The following is a 21,768-nucleotide window of genomic DNA, read 5'->3' as shown; positions in this document are numbered from 1 at the left end:
GGTTCAAGTGGGATGTGGCCCTAGGCAGGAAGATGGACTAGATGGCTACCCATTCTCCTTCGGGTCTCGTGACTATCAATATGATAGGCTTAGCTGCTAAAAAGACCTTCATGTATACCTGGAGTCTTCTTTTACCTGCACAGAAATTCCTATAAGTCATTCTATGGAGATGGTAACTACAGTCTTTAGCTCACCAAATGAAGCAGATATGGGCTTCTTTTTTCTTAGTGGCAAATCGAAGCACAACAGAGACACATGCAGGGATGTGGCGAAGTGAGCTGAAGACATTTTTTCCATGTAGTTCACTGGGCTAACAGCTAAGAAATGGGCTCCAGAAGGGTGGAAGATTAGGATTCCCCCAGCTTCAGGACTACAAAGTTGAGATGGAATTCATGGCCTTTGACTCCCTGCATAGTCACTATTTCATAAAATGTATTTTTCACTGCACAAGACCAAAATCAGACTTAAAAAAAAAAAAGAGTATGTTTCAAGATATATCCATGTGTTGAAGAGGTTAGAGAAACCACCAAATTCCTTATAGAAACCTTTGGCTCTCTTCATACTATGATGATAAAATCAGATAGCTTCCCACACTGACAGATGTGTATGACAGTCATCCTGTTTCTGAGACCATTGCCTCAGAGCTCTTAGCACAGAAAAATTTCATATTTCGCCTTATGAATTCACAATGTGTCAACTAGCCATTACCCATATGAGTAAGCTTTAGAGACAGAAAATACTTGACTAACCTCAACTTTCTCAAGTCTTTTTTAAAGAGCTGAGAGACTTTAGACAAGTAATGCAACCGTTGGTTCCTTCATCTATAAGCTGATGCTTGAGCCAGGTTCAGTGAGTTATTAGCATAGGGTACACACAAGCATGGCATACAGTAAAATCTGTAAACTGTAGCAGCTGCTGCTATTATCATTGCATGTATCCCAGCACTGGGCAGTTACACAAAGAGGTCATAAGAGAAAACAGCCTTTGCATTGATATAAAGCACAGAGAGGCTCTTATTGGAGACAATGAAACCTTTTCCTATTACTGTGAAAGCCCTATGTCTACATTGCCATAAGAAAGTTCAGGTGGGGCATTTGGAGAAGGGACTGAAGGAGCTGAGGGGGTTTGCAGTCCCATGGAGGAAGCAACAGTGTCGGCTAGACTCCCCAGAGCTTCCGGAGATTGGACCACCAACTAAAGAATATACATGGAAGAACCCATGGTGCTGGCCACATATGTGGCAGAGGATGGCTTTGTTAGACATCAGTGGGAGGGGAGGCCCTTGGGCCTGGGGGTGTTCAATGCCCCAGTGTAGGAGAATGCCAGGGTAGGAAGATGGGAGTGGGTGGGTGGTGAAGCACCCTCATAGAGGCAGGGGAAGTGGGTAGTATAGGGGGAGACCTGGGAAGGGGAAAACATTTGAATTTTAAATAAAGAAAATATCCAGAAAGAAAGAAAGAAAGAAAGAAAGAAAGAAAGAAAGAAAGAAAGAAAGAAAGAAAGAAAGAGGAAAAAAAAGAAGCTAACTAACTTCAGGTGAACTGACATTTCCTATATTTCCTAAGGACTGAACATGTAACAGAGGCTCCACTCTGTGACCTACAGATATGAAGGAGAAGGCATGCTTTCTAAGGATTTGTGGCCAGAGAGGACAGTATCACTTAAACAGATAAACTTAAGATATTGTCTTAAGGAGATGGATGAGAGAACCAGGAGGGAGGGGCTGTTCCACTGAATCTACATTCTAAGCAAAAAGGAAGACAACTCTCAAACATTAAACAACAATTTTTAAACAGAAATATTTGGGCACTGGCACTCTAGTTGCAAGTGTTAAGAGCTCTTCCTATAACACATGCAGTTTCTTTTATAATATATGGGAAGAAATCCAGGGCAAAAAGATACAGTGATTTTGTTGGAGGTTAAACTTCCAACAACATTATTTTAAAATACCTTTTATGAGATTATCAAAAGCAAACAATGAATATAAATATATTCCAATCAAGTTTTCCAAATGATAAGTAAAATAGGAAAAAAAATCTGCTAATGATGGTGCTATGGATAAGAATCTACTAAAACAACTATTCTCAACTAATGATGAGAATAATCTATATTCAGTGATGCTTCCATTCCTATAGCTCATCAAGCTATTGCTGTCTTGAAATCAGAGTATCTGCGATTACCCACAGGAGACTCTCAAATGACCATGCCCACTAACATTGCCTGGAGGGAGTGCTCATGAGTCACGTGAGTCATGAGGAGCTCATGAGTGGCCAATGAGGCAGCACAGTAGTCACGTGGTAAGCTGTTCGTAGTCCCGTAGATAACCCTCCTCCGCGGTTCTGTGGCTAATCCCTCTTTAGGTCCTTGTAGGCAGCCCTTCACCTGTGCTCCTATTACGCTCTTCGGTTCACTGAACTAGAGTTGAATGGAACCATTCCTTTGGTCGGTTGGTGGAAACCAGTGCTCGTTCAATGTTGCCCCGGGAAAAGCACACATAGCACGTGCCAGGAGCCCCTGCAGTAGCCACAGGAGGTCCACCTGCTAACGTGTGTTTTCCCAAAGGTTATTAGCGTGGTTCTTCCAAGCACAGAACCTCCTAGGCCAGCTCTGAATTTTCTTCCACTCAAAACCCCTGTGTTAAGTGCTGTGCGCTAAGTGTTCCTTGGAGGCACTTGCTGAATTTTAGCCCCACTTCCCGTTTCTACCTTTACTGAATAAAGGACTTGGAAAACTTGTCTGTAATTGTTAGAATCTCAAGCTTACACGTTGTCTGACAGACGGCTCATGCTCAATAATACATTTCACTGAGCGAACGAACTCTTCTGACCCCATTTCCGTGGTTTTATCCCCGTAGCTTTCCACGGAACCGTGATTTTTTTTCCCTCTCTTATATGCTTTACACACTACTCCTAATCATTTCTACTAAAGCCCAGGCTAGTTTCATTTCCTGGCTGAAGCGAGTAACTGTTTCTTCACCTCTAAAATCCCCGACACTAGCATTTAAGAGGTGCCACCAAGAACCCCAGCCTTGCTGTCTCTAGATTCCAGAGTTGTGATTTCAAAAGAGCCTTTGTGTCTGTACGCTTCATGTCGTTCCTCAGATCACATAGACCACTTAGTCTATGGTGATTCTACTACCTCTATCTCCAGAAATCTCAGGAATCTTTAAATGGTTCTTGGAAATGTCCTTTTAATCCAAATTCACTGTCAGATATTATACCTTCACCCAGCCTTATGTCGTGGTGATACAGGTACGTGAGGATCCATGTCTTTTCCTCACTTTTCTACGCTCATGAAGACCAATAATTAAGCCCTACTTATATCTTACCTCAAAGCACCACATACGTGTCAACCAGTGCTTAATACCTACCAAAGGTAGGGCACAGAATTAGAAAAGATGACAATTAAATTATCTAGAAAGTGAAAACCGCGTATGAACGGAAAGCACTCAGTTTATGTTTGAATGGATGTCGTGAATTTTGTCGCCTGCATCTGTGAAATGCAATCTACTAGGTGACTGTGAGTCCTTCCCTGCGATTGCTGGTGGAGAGCGAGAAGAGGAGAATGAAGATCATTCCCGTTTTTCCACCAGCAGCCAAATTGCTCAGCCGATGAAAAATTAGCATCTGATCATATTTTAACATTAATGTTCAGCCAAGTCACAAAAATGCTATGTGGCAGGATTTAGGAAAGGTTCGCTGTGCTAAGTGTCTTGAGGGTTAGAGTGTAGCATGCATTGAATGTATTAAGCTGATCAATAGAGTCCCCAAACAAAAGCCCCTTCCTGGAAAATATTGCAGCTCTAATCAGTATTATTGTCGTTTTGGAGGGAGCCCTGAGTTCAGTACTCTTGAGAAGAGTCTGCACCTGAGGAGAGTTGTTGGTGCTTAGCCAGACTGTTTGGAATGGCCCGGTCTCCAGGGAAGCCTGTTTCCTAGGCCACTCTCTGCTTCACATACCCTGATTAGAGACAAGCTGGACAGGGGTTATGACATCTGAGAACCCAGGGCAAACGTGGCTCCTGGCCCTGTAATCTGATTTCAGAATGGCTTATGCAACTCACATTCCCGGTGGAGGCTTTCCCACATTTCTGGATAACTGGTGAATATTTCTTTTTCTTTCCTTCTTATTTATTTATTTATTTATTTAGTGCAAGGAAGGAAAAACTTCTGCTCATTATTTGACCGAACAGGGCAGCCACCTCTTTGGAGTGAGGGCTGCACATGAATCAGTGATTTTTCTGCTCCTTTCTTCCATTTACCTGCTGGTTTACTAGACACCCTGGGCGGCTCTGAAACCTCCCAATGACGTCAATGGGACAGAGAAATTGGAGCAGCAGAGACAGCTGCAATGCACCATGTCTACTGAGGTTTTATTCTTTTCTCCCACGGTGACATCCGAGACAGATATTATCTTAAATCAAGCCCTTCTGGCTCAGCACCAATCAAAGGCATTTTATCACGCAAAGCAGTAAAAGCTGCAATTAGAACATTGGTTTGGCTTTTTTTCCCTAGGAATATTTTCTTCATGGCAATTAATAATGCAATTAAAACCGAGTTAAGCAGGAGAATGCTCACTAAAATATTTAATTAAAATATGGGGACAATTTTCTTTAATGTTTCATTTATCACATTATTTAAGAGTATTCTGTAGTTTGCATTTAAAAATTCAGGCGTTAAAAATACCACCTGTTTCAAAAACATAAATAAAAGACAAATGTCTAAGAGATGTCCACATGTCAAGTAGCCAGAAAAAAATAGTGACATAGATCGCACTGTCTACCTTTCCTTTAAGGACTCAGTGGATCAAAAGCCCTGCGACAACTGACTGAAAGGAAACTGGCATTTGGCGAATTAACATGTTTTTGCAATCATTCAAAATAAAAACCAGAAGGAAGATAAAAGAGCCAATTGATTTTTGTTGTTGATAAACACAGCATATTATTTGCTGGTGTTAAACTCTCTTCTTAGGAATAATTTTTCATATTTGATCACACAATAGCTAATTGGAAGCAGAAAATGTACAACACATTGATATAGTTTTAAAAAGGGGTCTCTAATATTTTCTTCTCTATTTTTAAAAACAAAGCGTCTTAAACTACTAAAGATAACCTAATGCTCCCCCCCCAGTAAACATAACATAATAAAAAACCCCGCAGGCAGGGTTTCCGTTTCTTTTCAAAGATTCTTATGATCGCTAGGCATAGAATATTTTCATCAGGGAAATGGGTCCAGAGCCCACAGCAGCCCCGCTTGCCCTTCTACCTGGGGAGCTCGCTGGCAGATGTTAGTATTCATGTGCATACAACATGGAATGGAGAGAAACGTGTGCATAGATATGCAGAAGGCATGAATGTCAGCTTCAGGGTTATGTAGCAAACAAACTGAATCTAAAGCCACTGGTGGGGAATGCCTAAGTGGCCAAGGGTAGCAGGAAATGCTCTTCAGCAGCCACCTTTTATCCTCAGACCCTTGATGTCCACTCCCATGCTATCTTCTCAGTTAATATCACACAGGACAAAAAACAGACCTAATAACAGACTCCCCCTCCTTCCCTCCAAAATAATGAAAAGCCACTTGGATTTTTAGTGAGGAGCAAATAAGAGGGCATGTGCTTAAGTGTCAGCACCAGAGTTTGGGTTAGGGACAATGGAAAATGACAAAACACCTTGCCAAATGGGTCATGTTTACTCATGGCAGGGATCTAAAGTGCTCTTTATTATTTGGATTGAAACAAATAAATTTCCTTTTAAACACTCTTTCATGAACTTGTCTGTGAAACAGACAATTTAATGCAGCTGAGCCTTTTAACTGATCCACTACTGGATTCTTCATTTATGCTTTCAGCATAATAGTATTCGGACAGGTATAGAGAGCTAATAGATGTGCCTGTATAGCAATCCCATCTCCTATTAGGTACATATTCTTAAATGACTGCATCGGCACAATGTAACGGACTGAAATAAAACACCTTGGGGACTATGAATGTGATCGTCGCTGTTTTCAGATGTTTGCATAAAATTGTGTATAACTGTCTTTCAGTGCCAAGTAATGTGTTAGTGGTCTCTCTGTCTCTCTGTCTCTCTGTCTCTGTCTCTCTATCTGTCTCTCTCTCTGTCTCTGTCTCTCTCTCTCTCTCCTTCCCTCCCTTCCTCTCCCCCTCTCTCTCAGCTAGCAACATGAGAATTAGTCTTACTTCCTGCAGCTAATCACCACTATCAGTAGAAAAAAAAATAATCAAATTAAGGCCATTTCACAGCTGTGGGAAACCAACTCTGAGCCAGCAGCCTGCCAAAGCTTGCTAGCGCTATCGGCAGTCTAAATGCCCAGGTTACCTAGCCACCAGGATGCTTCCCCTTTGATTTTTCTTGAGCTGGGTTCCTCTTTTCTGGCTGCAAGGCCCCTACTTCATGTCACCACTAAGGACTATAGCTGCATCCTTAGTCATGTTTCTTCTGTGTTAAGCTTAGTCTCCATCCTTGTAAATCACCAACCTAGACACAGTGCTTCCTGCCCAAGACCTCTGTGACTTCACAAAGCTTTTATGGAGGGGGAAAAAAAAAAAACCCTCTCTACTAGCATGTCTCAACAGTCCTTACCTGATATGCAGCTTGATTAATTTCCTAACTTCCCCTTCCTTGTATGAGTCAGGATTCCCCGTGAACTCATCTTTCAAGTCTCTCAATTTGCTGCCCTATTTCATGTTTCCACATATCTCCTGTTCTTTCCCTCATCGCAGCCTGCTACTTCCTGGGAATAAAAGCTCCTCTCATGGAAGTTGCTGACCAGACCGCAGGCTGTATTTGCTTACATCTGCTTCCTCCCTGTTTGACTGAGCTCCACAGAGGAAGAACTGCAGGTTATGTATTTCTTTGTCTCACCTAGGCACAGAATAGCCTGGGGTTGTTGAAACATGCTAAATGGATCCCTGGACAGGATCACTTCCTGATTTCACTTGCTCCATCTCATCAAGAAAGCGTTAACTACCTTTTGATGGAACAGGGATGGATTGATACGGAGGACACACTGGCCCTAGACCCTATGGTATGGGTATTGTCTCCACTGAGGGGATAGGTATTGGTTGGCTTTAAGAGCCATGAGAAAGGATAATACAAGTTCCAGAATTTTGTTCAAATAAATGGATTCAAAGTCCAGACATTTTCTTATGTCAAAAATTTCCATTATGAGGTTCAGAGAGGGGGAGGAGTTGAAGACACATTGACAAAGATGAGGTCTGACTTCCGCGGCTCAGAGTTGGGAGGAGGTGCGGTGGTTTTCCCTGGTAGAGGTTGGGGTTGAAAGCAGAGAGCACACATTCTACGGGTTTCCTGTCCCTGTAAGAAGTACACTGTGTACCCTGTCAAACCAGAAATGCAATAGAGCTAGAGCAAGGAGCCTACCCAGCCTGCACATTGAGCCAATTAGTCCGTTGTTGAAGCTAGACTAATCCAAATGAGCTGAATGTCTTGGGTTATTTATTTAGTTATTCATTTAGCAAATATTGATTGTCAGTCGTACCACCCTAGACATTATAGATTCCAACTTATACTTGTTAAGTGTCTATGTTTTAGAATACCTTTTCCCTTATAATTACATTTTCTACTTAATGATCAGACACTGTAGAGTACTCCTTTTGTCCATAGAAAGACTTTCTTTTCTAATCCATGCTACTGGGACTTCTCCACCTAAAATATATTTCTTACCTTCATTGTGTTGTATTGCTATCCATGTTGTGTACTCTCCACTGTCTACTGACAAATAGGGTCACTGATATCTAAGTACGCACTGGTCATTCTCTGTTTCTCTATTTCTCCATTCTCCATTTGAAAGTTCTTTCACATTGATGGTTGAGTTTCCATGACAAGACTGATGAACACTGACAGATCAATGACTTTAAATGAAGGGAGATCCTTATTGATAGATGATTGATATCCATCAATTGGGTCTTGAAACATATAAGATTCATTATCGAAAGTTAGTGAGAAGAGCTGTACCTTCACTTATTTACTACAATGTCTATATGATTTCTCCTTGCCCATAATGAAAATACCATGAAAATTTGTTAACTGCTGTTGTAGGCAATCAAAATATTTTTAGACAAGATCATTAGTCATCAACAAACTGGGTAATAAATGTTTTCTGTTTATAAAGGTCACAAAGGAATGTAAATATACTCATTAACTAAAGTTTAAATATTTATATGCCTATAAATGATGACTTAAAAGTTAAAATTATTACCAAGAAATCAGTAATTATGCAAATTGCATTTCACACATGCTGAAAGAGCAAGCATTTTGGAGCCATGCAGAACTGAATTTTCATTCAGATTTTGCTCAGTGTGTGTTCCAGGAAAATTAACATCATCAAAACCTCATCTGTAATACAGAGATAGGGACACCCATTAAACAGTTTCTCATGAAGAACAGATCAGTGTACATAAGGTATGTTACCCTGATAAAGGTAAATATTTTATATATATATATATATATATATATATACACACACACACACACACACACACACACACACACACACATATTTTTCATTGATTTCGAGTTTGTTAAAGAGAGAAAGGGGAAATGATCAAAGGGTGATTTCTCACTATGCTCCATATCCAAGACTTTTTCTAAGTAATATATAAGACACATATATGCATGTGTACACACACACACACACACACACACACACACAGCATGCTTTTAATGCCCTTGTAAAAAAGAAATAATTGCCATTGTGACAAAAGATTATAGTACTTTAATATTTGAATTATAGTTCCAACTCTAAGATGTGTCCTGTCTTAGAAAGTGATTTTTGAAAAGGGACTGAAATATTACGGGGTTTTCACTGGAAAATGCTGCCTACTGACTCTCCTGTGGACTACTATGAAGCTTCATCTAGCTTGTGAGCCATTACAACACCCACCTTTTAAAGATTGTGGGGCACTGTGGGAGCCTTGTTTTGATTGATTACTTGGAATCAATAAAATACCAACGGCCTTGAGCTGAAGCTTCTAAAATGTCACAGAGCCTGAATATTTACTACATGTGTGATAGACACAGCGCTAGGCTGCCATGTTCTGACTGTAGTTTACAATACTATTCAGAACCAACCAGAAATTTTAGTGCTTGGAAACTTTGCTGCTGTTGGCTTAAATAAAGTAATGCCATCTTAATTTACAAGTAAGCCATCCTTCAGGCTAAATGTTTCGAGGGTAAGAGGGTGAAAGACCTAGGTTCATTGTATGCTATATGGACAAAGTCACTGAAATTTCTGGATATGAGTACACTTCAAGTCATACAATTACTACACACCTACATGCACAGTTATTAGGTTAAGTATTTGATGAGTACTTGTTATGTGCTAATGTTAGTCTAAGTATATTTGTGTACATATAGATACATCTGCCTGTACCATCTATACCTCATATCTATATCCACATGCCAGTTAGCAAGTCTGGAAAAAATAATCTATCTCTCATAGAGCTCACCTTCCATTTCACTGCAGTGAGTAATATGGGAGGTGTGGAAACATGCATAAATAAAATATAGAAGCCATTCTGTAGGCTTTATCTTGGTGAGAGTCAGCCATGCCCTTTTCTGTCTGTGTCTATCTAAAGGGCCTCCCTCACACTCAGCCCCCAGAGATGTGGAGTACAAATGGCACCTCCTCTGTGAAGCCTCTAGCTCGCTATTGGGCTCCAAGGAGCTTTATGCACAGCTCTTCTATGGTCTTTCTCCAGTCATTGTCTTGGCAGTTATCTATGTCACCCACTAGAGTACAGGACCTCCTGGACAGGGATAGAGCAAGGATGGATCCTCACTAAGTGACCCATCACTGGGGCCATTGGCCACAAGCCTGACAGAGGAGCAACCTCAATATGTCAATTAGTGAAGGAATGCGGTTTCTAGCATAAAGAAAAGAGTAATTAACTGTGAGGGGAGCTGTGACTAGGATACGTCTTTGCATACCACCTACACTGAATCATTCATGAATTTAAGTAATATTCAGCTCGCAGTTGAGTTAATTTGCATGAAATACTTTAGTGCTGCTTTCCTGAAGACGATGTGACAGTCATGACAATTCAAAAATTCACTTTTAGTTATTGACACAACAAACCAATAAAGTGATCGATGAATACATTTTTATGGCTTGATTGCCTTTTCAAATGCTTAATTTCATCTATGATATCATTTGGATCAGTAGAGCATAGGCAAGAAGTTTACTTCCTCCAGCCTTCTAAAGATCATGAGAAAATTAAATGCCAGTGCTATCCTAAATAGGGGGTTTTAACCCTCAGACTGACAGCGATTGGCCCAATAGTACTTCCTCCATGAAACTACATTTCAGGCAGGAGTGGTCCAAAAGTGGATGGACCTGCAGCCTTTAACCAGCACTGAGAGCAAGACCTGCCAGGCCTGTGGTTTTATAGGCAGAGCTCTCAAAATCACTCTCAGATGTGCTAATGCTTTGCCAGTTGACCTCCAGTCTTGGGGATCTTGGTTACAGTCAGCTTGAGGAACTTTGCCCTTATTTATTTCAACTGTGCAGCAAAGAAGAAGCTGTATCTCCCACAGGGAGGAAGGTCTTAGAAGCAAGCTAACATCCCCACATCCCTCTCTGCAGTCAACTCGGAGGATAATTTCCCGAGCCATCTGTTTTAACCAGCTTAGAAGTCCTAGGTACCTTTCAGACTGAGTAAGAACAAATTCCTTCTTGCTCTTTTGTCTGCTGAGAAAAAGTCTTTTGCATGATTCTTCAGGGGAGTTAATCTCATAAGGTTTGTTTTTCTGTCCCCTATTCAAAACGAGTGCGTTTATACTTCTTTCTTCTGCCTGGCCCCAATGCTTTACAGCACTCAGCTCCAGGCAGAGCAGAATGATAGATGGTTGACGTAAGTGCACGTTCCACTTAAGTGGGCTCTGGGAAATTCCGTTAAGTAGCTAAAGAAGAAAATACAAATGTAGTTCTTCAAGCATCACGTGCACTTTCATTTGTCATGGAAGCAGGATTGCAGGCACTTCCTTCTGCTCCTTTTGTGGATAGCTAATGTCTCAGGAGGAGGATATTATCTATAGCACCAAACGGAATCATCTTGGGCATCTACAAATAAATTAGCTCTTAGTTGAAATGAATTTTTATTTTGTCTGTACCTGCCAGTGCCTTTCAGCAAAGGATAGGGCATTCAGATTATATGAATATTCAGAATCTACTGGCTTTTCTCTTCATCACAGGATCCTAGTTTCAGGGTTTTTTTTTCTCTCCTGGTGCTGAGGTTGTTAGAGCAAAGGGTTATTTATGAGCTACAGAGAAGCCACACTTTACAACAGAACTATACACAGAATTATAACCTAATGGTTGCCAGAATTGGCTTCTGCACGGTTTGACCATTAGCTTCTGCTTAGAGTTGAGCAGTGGTAAATACATTTTGTCAGGTTCCATGGATTTTCTCTTAGTTTAAAGAGTAAATATTTACTCATTTCTGGTAATGTCAACAAATTAGTAACTTGGTTTGTATGTGGATGGTATGTTCGTATGGTACTCAGTTAATCCCATCCTCTGGCCTATTGGATATTCTAAATGTAGGTGCAACCCACTTTAAGAAGTAGCACAGGACAAAGGAGTTGACTATGAAATTAACAAATGGGGTGCACTGCACTGTGCACATGACTCCCGTTATTGAAGGATTCCTTCTGAGATCTCTTTAAAGTCTCGTTCCTGGAGAGTATTAGAATGATTATTGACATAGAATTAATTGATGTGCATGTAAGTGAAAAAGCAAAAGTGCAGTTTCATTTGTCATCTGAAGTTGTTATTAGTTGTAGTTCAATATAAAAAAAAACCCACATAGATAGACTAACTTTAAAAGCTATGTAAGTCAAATAGGTTCAACTGGGATAAATTCACTCAACTCTTAAGCGATTATATAAAAGGAGACCAGTCACTAAGTGTAGAAAGTTAACAAAGTTTCTTATGTAGGTTTCTACACCTTCCACTGTCAAAATTTGAAAATATTTTCCCACTTTTAATTCAGCAGTATAATTGTGATCCCGTTTCCAACTTGCCATTGCTATACCTCAAACACTACAGAGAAAGGCAAGCAGACTCTTGTGGGCTTAGCAGCACATGTCTAAATTTTGCCCTGTTAAAATAGAACACAACTCTATTTCTTTGGAAGTACCCCTGGGTTCCATAGAAACCACCTTAAGTAGCCTCCGCCTCCAGGCTGGTGTCTCATTGAGCTGCATCCATTCCTGCTTGAATACACTTGTGGGCTCCTCATGGCTCTCGGAACTAAACTGAAGCTGTTCAGCCAGCTTGGTCTCCCTGTTCATTGTTGTCTCCAGAATCCCTGTCTACTTGTGGCTTGGGACAGCAGGACAGCAGTATTCTTTACACCTGCACCCCAACCCCCCAAGTAAATCTGGCTCTGCTATATCTGGACTGTCTGGCAATTTTCCGTTTACCTATAGCTTACTTATCCATCAATATTCTAGTCATGAGTAAGTTCTTTTATGACCCTATTGGACTCAGGCACATCTGTGTTGGGAAGGCAAAACATGCATACCTGTATTACTGTTGTAGCAGTAATATTCATTTATTTTTGGATTCATCCTCTCTGCTAGCTAAACAACTTTCATTTCCAGAAACCCAACACAGTATCTGATAAATAATAAGTGCTCAAAAAACATGTATTGGAAAGAAGAGTAAATCAAACCATTTTGAGAGATAAATGAAAAATTTCAAAAGTTGAATTGTACAGTACATTAGAGCTAAAAAGATAAGAATGTTCAACAATGTTAACCAACTTTCAGATAATGTAACCTAGACAAAACAGGGATCACTAATCTACACTGAGTTCCTTGGACCAAATTCTGCACTAAATACATTGACATCTCATTTAAATGCCACCATCAAACACATCATACCCAAATTATTTTTTGTTTTTAATATGAACTGGCATTTGGAGTGTTTCATTTGTACCAGGACATGCAATGGCTCTTCCTATCATTCCCCAGTCTTCACAAGACTTTAAGGCAAGGCCTGGAAGCTCATTTACAGCCAAGAAAACTGAAGTTCTCCCCCACCCAAGCTGTCAAGCAAAGAGCTTGACTTTCCTGCTTTATGGGTCAGGTTCATCTTGTCTCATTGTAATGGGATCCTACTCTCCCAACTGCGACTCCCAGTTACCTTCCAAAGGCACTTCATCCCCAAAGAGGGTTTGTGATCAAAGAAAGCTTAATCCAACCTTTCCCTTCTTAAAATAAGTTCACTCGCTAGAAATTACACTTATATTGTTCACACAGCACTGTTCTGGAAGAATGGAAACCCGCCATGAGTCAAAGAGCTGTGTTCTGCCTTTGACCATTGCTTTGACCATCTTAAACCAACATAAAGGAGACAGATAACATAAAGGAGACAGAAATAGGTAGATAGTATATGTTGAGCTCTTTGGACCAGATTCTGTGCTAAGTACATCTATATCTCATTTAAAGATCATGGTCAGACGCATATATTACAATGAGAAGAAAATAGCCAATTTTTTTGATCCCATTAAAATTAAGCATTTGGGGGGAATAATAAGAATTCTAAGTTCCTTTTCCTTGCATGTCTCTTAAATTCTAAAAAAAAAAAGGAAAAAAAGAAAAATAATGTTATTGGGAAAAATTGTGGTTGGACATATGAGGACTAATTATGTTCAAAATGAGGAGTTGGAGTGCTGAGACTTCTGTATGTGCTCATCAGTGTTGCTGAAAAGTGAATGCACTAATGAGTGCCACACCAGATACTGTGTAAGCCACTGTGCCAACCGTCCTTTCTATGTTCTAGAATCACTGTAAGCAATGCTCAGGCTTAAAATATATGTACAAATTCCATGGGAGTACATGAATCTGGAACTGTGCGATGGCACAAATCATTCATATCCAAACAACAAGTATCTGCTTGGTTCTGCTCGGTGATAATTTTGTCCCTCGCCCACCTGGAAGTCCATATTTCTTAAAGCCATTAGCCCTCAAAATGGAGTTGCAGTTCAGAGATAGCAGATATATATATATATATATATATATATATATATATATATATTTTTTTTTTTTTTTTTAAAGAGGGAAAACTAACGTAAGTCTCTTTTATAGCTCAGGGGCACGCGATTAGTGGTTGGTTGTAGCACACTAGTGGCTTGCTTAGCATGTGGGAGGGCCTAGGTTCCATCCCCTGTACTGCCAAAATAAATAAACAAAAAGTACAAGATTAAAAACGTAATCCATGAACCACATAAAATATGTATTTAGGCATGGCTTTAAAAACCTTTACAGTTTTATAATAACTGCTCATTACCTTCTATGTAAGGGCTTAATAGATGAAAGATTTTCAAATAAAGTCCTATTTTAAACTTCATGAAAAATTAATATTCACAAATATCAATCTGGCTTGAATAAGCAGATTACTTATAATTATATAAAAACTTCACTCAATTTATTCTATATTTCTGAAATTAAAAAAAAAAAAAACCAGTCAGAAAGGAAAGAACTTTTACTATCTGATAAAAGTAATAGAACTTTCACCAAGCTCCAAACATTGATTAATCTTACAAAGCTCACATTGCCCCTAGCATCTGCTTATTTGAAATTTCTCATTACTCGTGTTTAAGCGTGAAGCCACCTCCCAGTTCTGCTTGCGAAGTGTCAGGTCAGGTTTGTGGCTACAGCAACACCTACCATATCCACGAATGTCTCCTGGGAGGAGGCAAGTCGTTCACGTGCAACATCCTGAACCGGTACACTGTCAGCCCACCGCTCAGCAACTTAGCTCATCTCCACGCGTCTCTCTGGGTTCTCGCTGGCTGCCAGAGTTTCTACAGAGCTCTTTGTCCGTTCATCTTTCTCTCTGATGGCATGCCACTCTCCATTGCGGAGTAGAGATCATTCCAGTGTGAGTAGCAATGACTTAGCAATCGACACACGAGGTTGCAGAGGACCATCGCAAGTAGCTTCCTTTAGAAATCAGATGAGAAAATTGACGTGCAGCCAAATCAGCATGAGAGCCTCCCGTGGGGTGTGTAGCACTGCGTGCAGTTTACCTCAGAGAAGCAAAGATTTTGAGTATCCGAAACTGCAGAAAACCACCCCTTTAAACAGTATTCATTTTGTCCCTTGCTCTGTATTTTCTCTTCCATGCCTGGTGCTATGTCAGCTTACTGGGGGGTTTCCTTTTAGCCGAAGTTCACAGTGCTCACATTAATCAAATGAACTCTCTTCTCTTTCCACCCTTTGCATTGCTTTTTGAGCTATTGAACCTCCTGTCTGACTCGTTCTGCATTGTTTAGCCCATTCAGAACACGGCCGCGAGAACACCTAACACAAGGGGTCAGATTTCCTTACATATGTTAGACTACAGCCACGGAAAAACCCTGGAGAGATTTTTAAGTCCTTTTCATTGCAGAGGATTATGGAGCAAAGAAAATGTCTGTGTTACACAAAGAAATAACAGTGAGACTGGAATAATGAATTCAACTTTCAGGCTTCGGTGGGCTCTCCTGACTGCTCTCAGCATGCCGGTGTGCATTTAAACTTCAACTCTTGGCCCAGGAAGCTTGGTCTCTCCATAGATGCAATGATCTCTCAAGGCACGGGATCACCATTAACTTAGCATAGCAGGAAGAGATTCAAAGACCTTTAGATTGCCTCAAGGAACTAAGGGGGTAAACGTACCCAAAAGACATTAAAGAGGGAAGTCAGGGGTGCCAGTGTTCTGGATCCTGGGTAAAATATGGTTATTATTTTACTAGCAACAGCAATCTTCAGTCAAATGAAAAAGGCAGGCTTATGTGGAGTCACCTTTGTGTTTCGCTGTGGGCTTTATTCTTATTTATCTACATCTGACATCCCGATTACAGGGTATTTTAGCTGAATCCATGTTCCTGGGAGGGTTACCCGGTTTATTTCAGGTTTACTCCCACCTCTTTGCTTCCTCTCCCTCATTATGCCCCAGCGAAGCTGACCTTAGGAACAAACACATTTTTGTGATGGCAACAACTGGCATACATATGTATGTATACACGTATGTATCATGTATGTATGCAAGTATGTATCATGTGTGTATGTAAGAAGGTCGACCTTTTGGTCTTTGCTAATTGGACTTTGCTCTTCTGTCCTTCCATTTATGCTTTCAGAATAACATCCAGAAAATTAATTGAAAACCCAGATCACAGATTATCCACCAGTCAGAACTCCGCAGCTCATCTCCACTATGTCCCAAATCAGAACCAAAGTCACCATAAGCTCAAGTCCCAGGTATGAGCGTCTCTCTGGCCCCTCTTTCACGTGCTCAGCCAGGGGCTTTTGCTGTTCCTGTCATGCCAGGAATTCTTCTGCACGAAAATTTTCAGTGTCCGTTTCCTTAAGTTTTATTTTTTTGTAAGGCTCTTCTCAGCGAGGAGTCATGGCACACATCTAGAATCTCAGTACTCATGTGTTTGAAGCTGGAGGATTTGAAGTGAGTTCAAGGCCAGCGTAGGCTACAATGAGAGCTCTGCTGGCATAGAGCCCACCAGCAACAAACTTGCCCAACCAAGAGAAAGCAACGTCTCAGAGTGAGCGCCCACTCACGAGTCCCTCTCAGGTCATTGCTCTAATGTCAACGTCTTACAGAGGCTGTGCCTGGCCTTCCTGCTTCTGCGCTCTACTGCGTCATCCCTCGCAGTCTCTGTCACTAATGTATAACTTAATATTCATCACATTAGTATCATTGCACAGGGACACTTCAAAAGAGACTATCATCCTTTCGCTGCTTAACTGGCAGGGTCTACTTTATTGCCTAGTATAATGGAGGTACTCAATAAATGTTTGCTGAAAAATTCATTCATAAATTAAAATGAATACCGGTCCATAGGTTTATGGGTAACAAGAAGAGAAGACAGTTGGCTTAATTTATGGTTAAATGCAAGTGATATTTGTGAAGGCGATAGTTTAGGCCAGGATAACTTGTGCCCAGAATGATATATACCCACATTCATGTTAATACACATGGAAGCCAGATCACATTGTCAGGGATCTTCTGTGATTTTTTTTTTTTTTTTTTTGAGGAAAAGGTTTCTCACTAAACCTGGAATGTCATCATTTTGTTTATATGACTAGCCAGTGAGCTGCAGGGATCCACCTGTTTCTTTTCCCCCAGCACTGGAGCTATAAAACCTATGCTACTGTGTGACGCTTTTACATGGATGCTGGGATCCAAATCCAGGTCCTCAAACTTGTGCAGCAGGCTCTTTACCCACAAAGCCATCTTCCCTGGCCAAGAACAACTCTTGGAGGGAAGGGCTTTATACTCCCTGGTGGTAAGGCAATCAATCCACACGACCATTGAGCAATAAAAAGGAAGAAGACCCTGGTGACCGAGGCTCTGGTCACTTACCAGATGGCAAGGTGACTTCTGAACGCATCTGACAGATTGCTTTGGGGTAGGTAAAGAGCGATAAATTTACAAAGGCCACCTGGGAATCTCTGACAAGAAGTTTTTAAAGATGAAGCGTGGCTAAGATTTTACTCTTGAAAAGAGGATTAAAAAGAAAGAAAGGGGGCTGGTGAGATGGCTCAGTGGGTAAGAGCACCCAACTGCTCTTCCAAAGGTCTGGAGTTCAAATCCCAGCAACCACATGGTGGCTCATGATCATCCGTAACAAGATCTGACGCCCTCTTCTGGCTGAAGACAGCTACAGTGTACTTACATATAATAAATAAATAAATAAATAAATAAATAAATAAATAAAAAAGAAAGAAAGAAAGAAAATACAGCCTTATTTTCTTTTGCAGTTTAGAGGGATTAACAAAAAATCCTGCACTCCTTTTTTTTTTTTTTTTTTTAAAATACCTTAAAATATGGTTCACTTGCTGAACAATACATCTTTATAAAGTGTTCAATTACAGTGAAAATACAATAATGCACTGGTCACCACTATCAAATTTCTTAATATTGTCCTCATCCCTAAAGATATCAAATTTCTATCCATCATTACCTATACCTCCTTGTAAACATTAATTTTTTTTGTCTCAGTGCTTTGCCTATCCTAAACAGATCACATATATTAAAGCATACAGTATGCATATATACTATACATAATACTTGTATATGTCACACATATTGTCTATATACAACATTGTTATAATGGTTCATTCTAATTGTCAATTTAACACAGTCAAGAATAGCGTTGGAAGAGTCTCAATAAAAGATTATTTACATGATGTTGACCTGTGGGTCTGTCTACCTTAAACTTATGAATGTAGGAAGATTCATCCTACTGTGAGCAGTACCCTTCCCTGTGCAAAGGTACTGAACTATGTAACAGAGAAATTTAGCTGAGCACAAGTATGCAAGCACACACACACACACACACACACACAGGTGTTCACTTCTGTTTGCTCTTAACTGTGAATACACAACTCCTGGCTAGACTTCCCCACAATGAGCTCTGACCTGGAAGTGAAAAGCAGAGTGAAAAACTTACTCCCTTGTGTTCCTTTTTGCCAGGATATTTTATCATAGCAACAGAAATGAATCTAGGAAAATTGTCATGTACAATATGTGGTTTCTCTCTCAACATAGAGCTTCACTCATATTGTAATATGCATAAGAGTTTCATTGCTTTTTATTATGAAAAGTACCTCCTGTGGATATATCTCATTTTGCTTGTGTTGACTGACATTGGCCTTGCTTCAATTTCTTAAGCTATTATTAATGAATATAGCTTCTATAAATTCACTCATATATAAGTATTTGTACAAATGCACATTTTCAGTTTTGCTTGATGAATTTCAGAATGAAGTCACGAGGTTGTATCATAACTTGTCTAATGTTTTAAAAAACTGTAACTTTCCCAACCACAATGTGAGTTCTAATTTCTTAGTCTCTTCTCGAACATATGCTATTGTCTGCCATTTTAGTGATAGACATTTGAGGGGGTGTAAAGTGGTCAGCTCATTGTGGTTTTGGTTTGCATATCCCAGAAAGTTAGTAATATCCAGCACATTTTGTTGGGTGTTGGCCACTTATATATCCTCTTTGGAGAAATGAAGACTCAAATTTTCTGCCGAAGGCCTGGGGTGTAGTTGTGATAGCGTCCTGGCATAATTAGTACAAGACTGTTAGGTTGATCCATAACACTGTAAGATGAAGAAACAGAAACCTCAAAGAAAACAAATATGTATTTATTTTCTTGTTTTAAAAGACTGGGTGATGTAGAGTCTTACTGCAGATCTATAGCAGCTGCTGGTATATTCTGGAAGGAAACGCTTCACAGGTACATGATTTACTTGTATTTTCTCCCATTCTTTGCCTTTTCAGTTGTTTTTAAAAAGTCTATTTTTGTCTTTTTAGTTATAAAATAATATTCTTAGATGCAAAGAAAGTATATAATTTTTGATTTTAGTTAAGTCTAGTTGATCTTTCTTTTCTTTAGTGTATATTTGGATGCTTTTCCACTTAGCACTTTTAGAACATTTTGAAAGTGTTTACAGCATAGAAGCTTTGCATGTTCATGGAAATTTTATTTTGAAGTACTTTCTTCTTGATGCCATTGCTAATATAATTACTTTAATTTAATTTCCAAGTTGTACATTACTCATGCATACATACATGATGCCTTACATTTGATTTTGTGTGTTGATCTTATTTTTGAAATATTGTCCAGCCCCTTTGTATTTTTATTTATTTTCTGATATGTGTGGAAGAGGCTGTATGCATTTCTTGGTGTCTGCAATATAAGTTCTTTAACAGTGAAATTGATTTAGTTTAATTTGTGCAACTGAAGAAAGAAAAATGTCCTTTGAGTTTCCTGAGAGAAACCTAATGGCTCTCCAGTGTCAGTCTTAGCAAAATGAGTCACCTCTGGCTTGCATCTCTCACTAAATGTTACAACAATATATATATATATAGATATATATATATTCAACATTTATGTGTGTGTGTGTGTGTGTGTGTGTGTCTTCTAAATACTCCTCTGAAGTAAGGATGATTTTGTTCTCATTTTAAAATAAAAACTGAACCTAAGGAAGTAGTTCACAAGTTTTCATGGCTGCAGTTAAATATCATGGCAGTGACTCAAAGGAAATCGGTCTGAGAGGTGTGACTTAGCCCTGAGTACCCCCTGAGAGGTGTGACTTAGCCCTGAGTATCCCCTTGTCAGCTGTTACATGTGAGCACTGACTGCTGTTTCTTGTATAGTAAACCTCACGTCCTGTAACAGTGGTTCTTGGTCCCTTCCAAAGCAATACTGGAGAATCCTTAGGCTTGGCAAAGAGAAAACTTTATTTCAGGAGTGTATGTACAAATGGTTCTTTTTGACTTTTCTGTTCCAACAGGTTCTATGCACAGATCTTGGATTCAGGCGTGGTTGCCCCTCACCAACCAACAGACTTTCCTGAACAAGCGGCTCCAAAGAAAGGTGACTGCGGTACCTCTTGCAGTACCAGTGGGGACCTGTACAGCCTGGCCCAGAGCAGCTGGCAATAGTTTAATTAGGACAGCACTGGTTTATGCTACTAACTTTTCAACTTACTAATGTTAAATGACATCATAAAGTTGATTTCTCTCTAACAAATTTTAAGTGCTTAAACATGAATTTAAGAAGCTAGAGAGATGGCTCATCGGTTAAAGAGAACTGGTTGCTCTTCTAGAGGTTCTGAGTTCAATTCCCAGCAACCACATGTGGCTCACAACCACCTGTAATGGGATCCAATGCCCTTTTCTGGTATATCTGAAGATAGCAACAGTGTACTCATATACGTTAAATAAATAAGTAAGTAAATAAATAATTTTTTAAAGACATGACATAATTGGCTGAAGTATATTATAATAAATGTTGAGCTTCTGAACATAATCTGATTATTTGGTTTTGCTTGTAAGCCATCTCAGGATCTGTGCCATTTTACTTACAAATAATAAAAGCAGCAATAATGCTGGCTGTGATCGTTATAGAATTTTATACAAATAAACAAGCAATTAAAAATAGAATTATTAAATCCGATTTTAGAATTTCAAAAAAAAAAACTTCCTTGCATATTTAGCTGCCACCACAATCTTGTGATAAAAGTATATGTATTTCCTTTGTATGATTAAGGAAACTGATGTTCAGGCAAAGCATCAGTTTCAACAAAACCTGCCGTATCAGTCTTTATGCCTGGCATCACAGTTCTTTGGGATCTTAGTGACTTGTAAGCCTTATCTACTGCTAGAAGGACCTTTTGAGACAGTATTGCTGTTTCTATTTCTCAGATGAGTCTGACAGAGGATTTGTCTTACACTGTGTTCAACAGTGTAGTAAGTAAAATGTAGGGAAGGAGTAAGCAACGATGACAGCTCAGCTCAGGAGATGGCAATGACCTGTCCATAATCAAGATGAGACAACTGACTTCAGATCATGTTGGGTTGGCTTATTGTAAACATAATAGCTAGCTCATTGACTTTTGTCCTAAAAATTCACAATCCTTAATTCTTTCATTGGTTTATTTAATGCCCTCATCACCTTACCCACATACTATGACCAGAAGTCAGTACAGGCTGCAAGCAAATGGAAATTTGTAGCTATGGAAAAGTGGGCAGTTAGCTGGCTACTCAAAGCCTGATGCACCCTCTAGTAGAGTTTATTACATCTATTGAATTCAGTAACTAGTTCTGAATGATTAATAGTAGAGTCTGGAGATGTTCTACTCTCCATATGCCACACATTGTCAGACTATCTTTGTGTGCAGTGTGTGTGTGTGTGTGTGTGTGTGTGTGT

The 21,768-nt window shown here is 39.7% G+C and overlaps 1 protein-coding gene across 4 annotated transcripts in view; it reads right to left on the bottom strand.

Annotated features, from left to right (window-relative positions):
- The window catches only part of Pde4b (phosphodiesterase 4B), a 524,127-nt gene that overhangs the window by 171,935 nt on the left and 330,424 nt on the right, over positions 1 to 21,768 (bottom strand). Inside the window, exon 1 of one of the 4 annotated variants that reach the window (XM_029540327.1) lies at positions 14,714 to 15,053. The exons of the other annotated variants lie outside the window; for them this stretch is intronic. Within the exon in view, the coding sequence (XP_029396187.1) occupies positions 14,714 to 14,763 (50 nt within the window). The 5' untranslated portion in view covers positions 14,764 to 15,053. Of the gene's footprint in view, positions 1 to 14,713; positions 15,054 to 21,768 lie in introns of those variants that run through there. 4 annotated transcript variants of the gene reach the window in all.

The sequence above is a fragment of the Mus pahari genome, chromosome 6, assembly GCF_900095145.1.
Source record: "Mus pahari chromosome 6, PAHARI_EIJ_v1.1, whole genome shotgun sequence".
NCBI classification, from domain to species: Eukaryota; Metazoa; Chordata; class Mammalia; order Rodentia; family Muridae; genus Mus; species Mus pahari.
The sequence above is the reverse complement of the archived record's forward strand: the minus strand, read 5'-3'. Positions and strand labels throughout refer to the sequence as shown.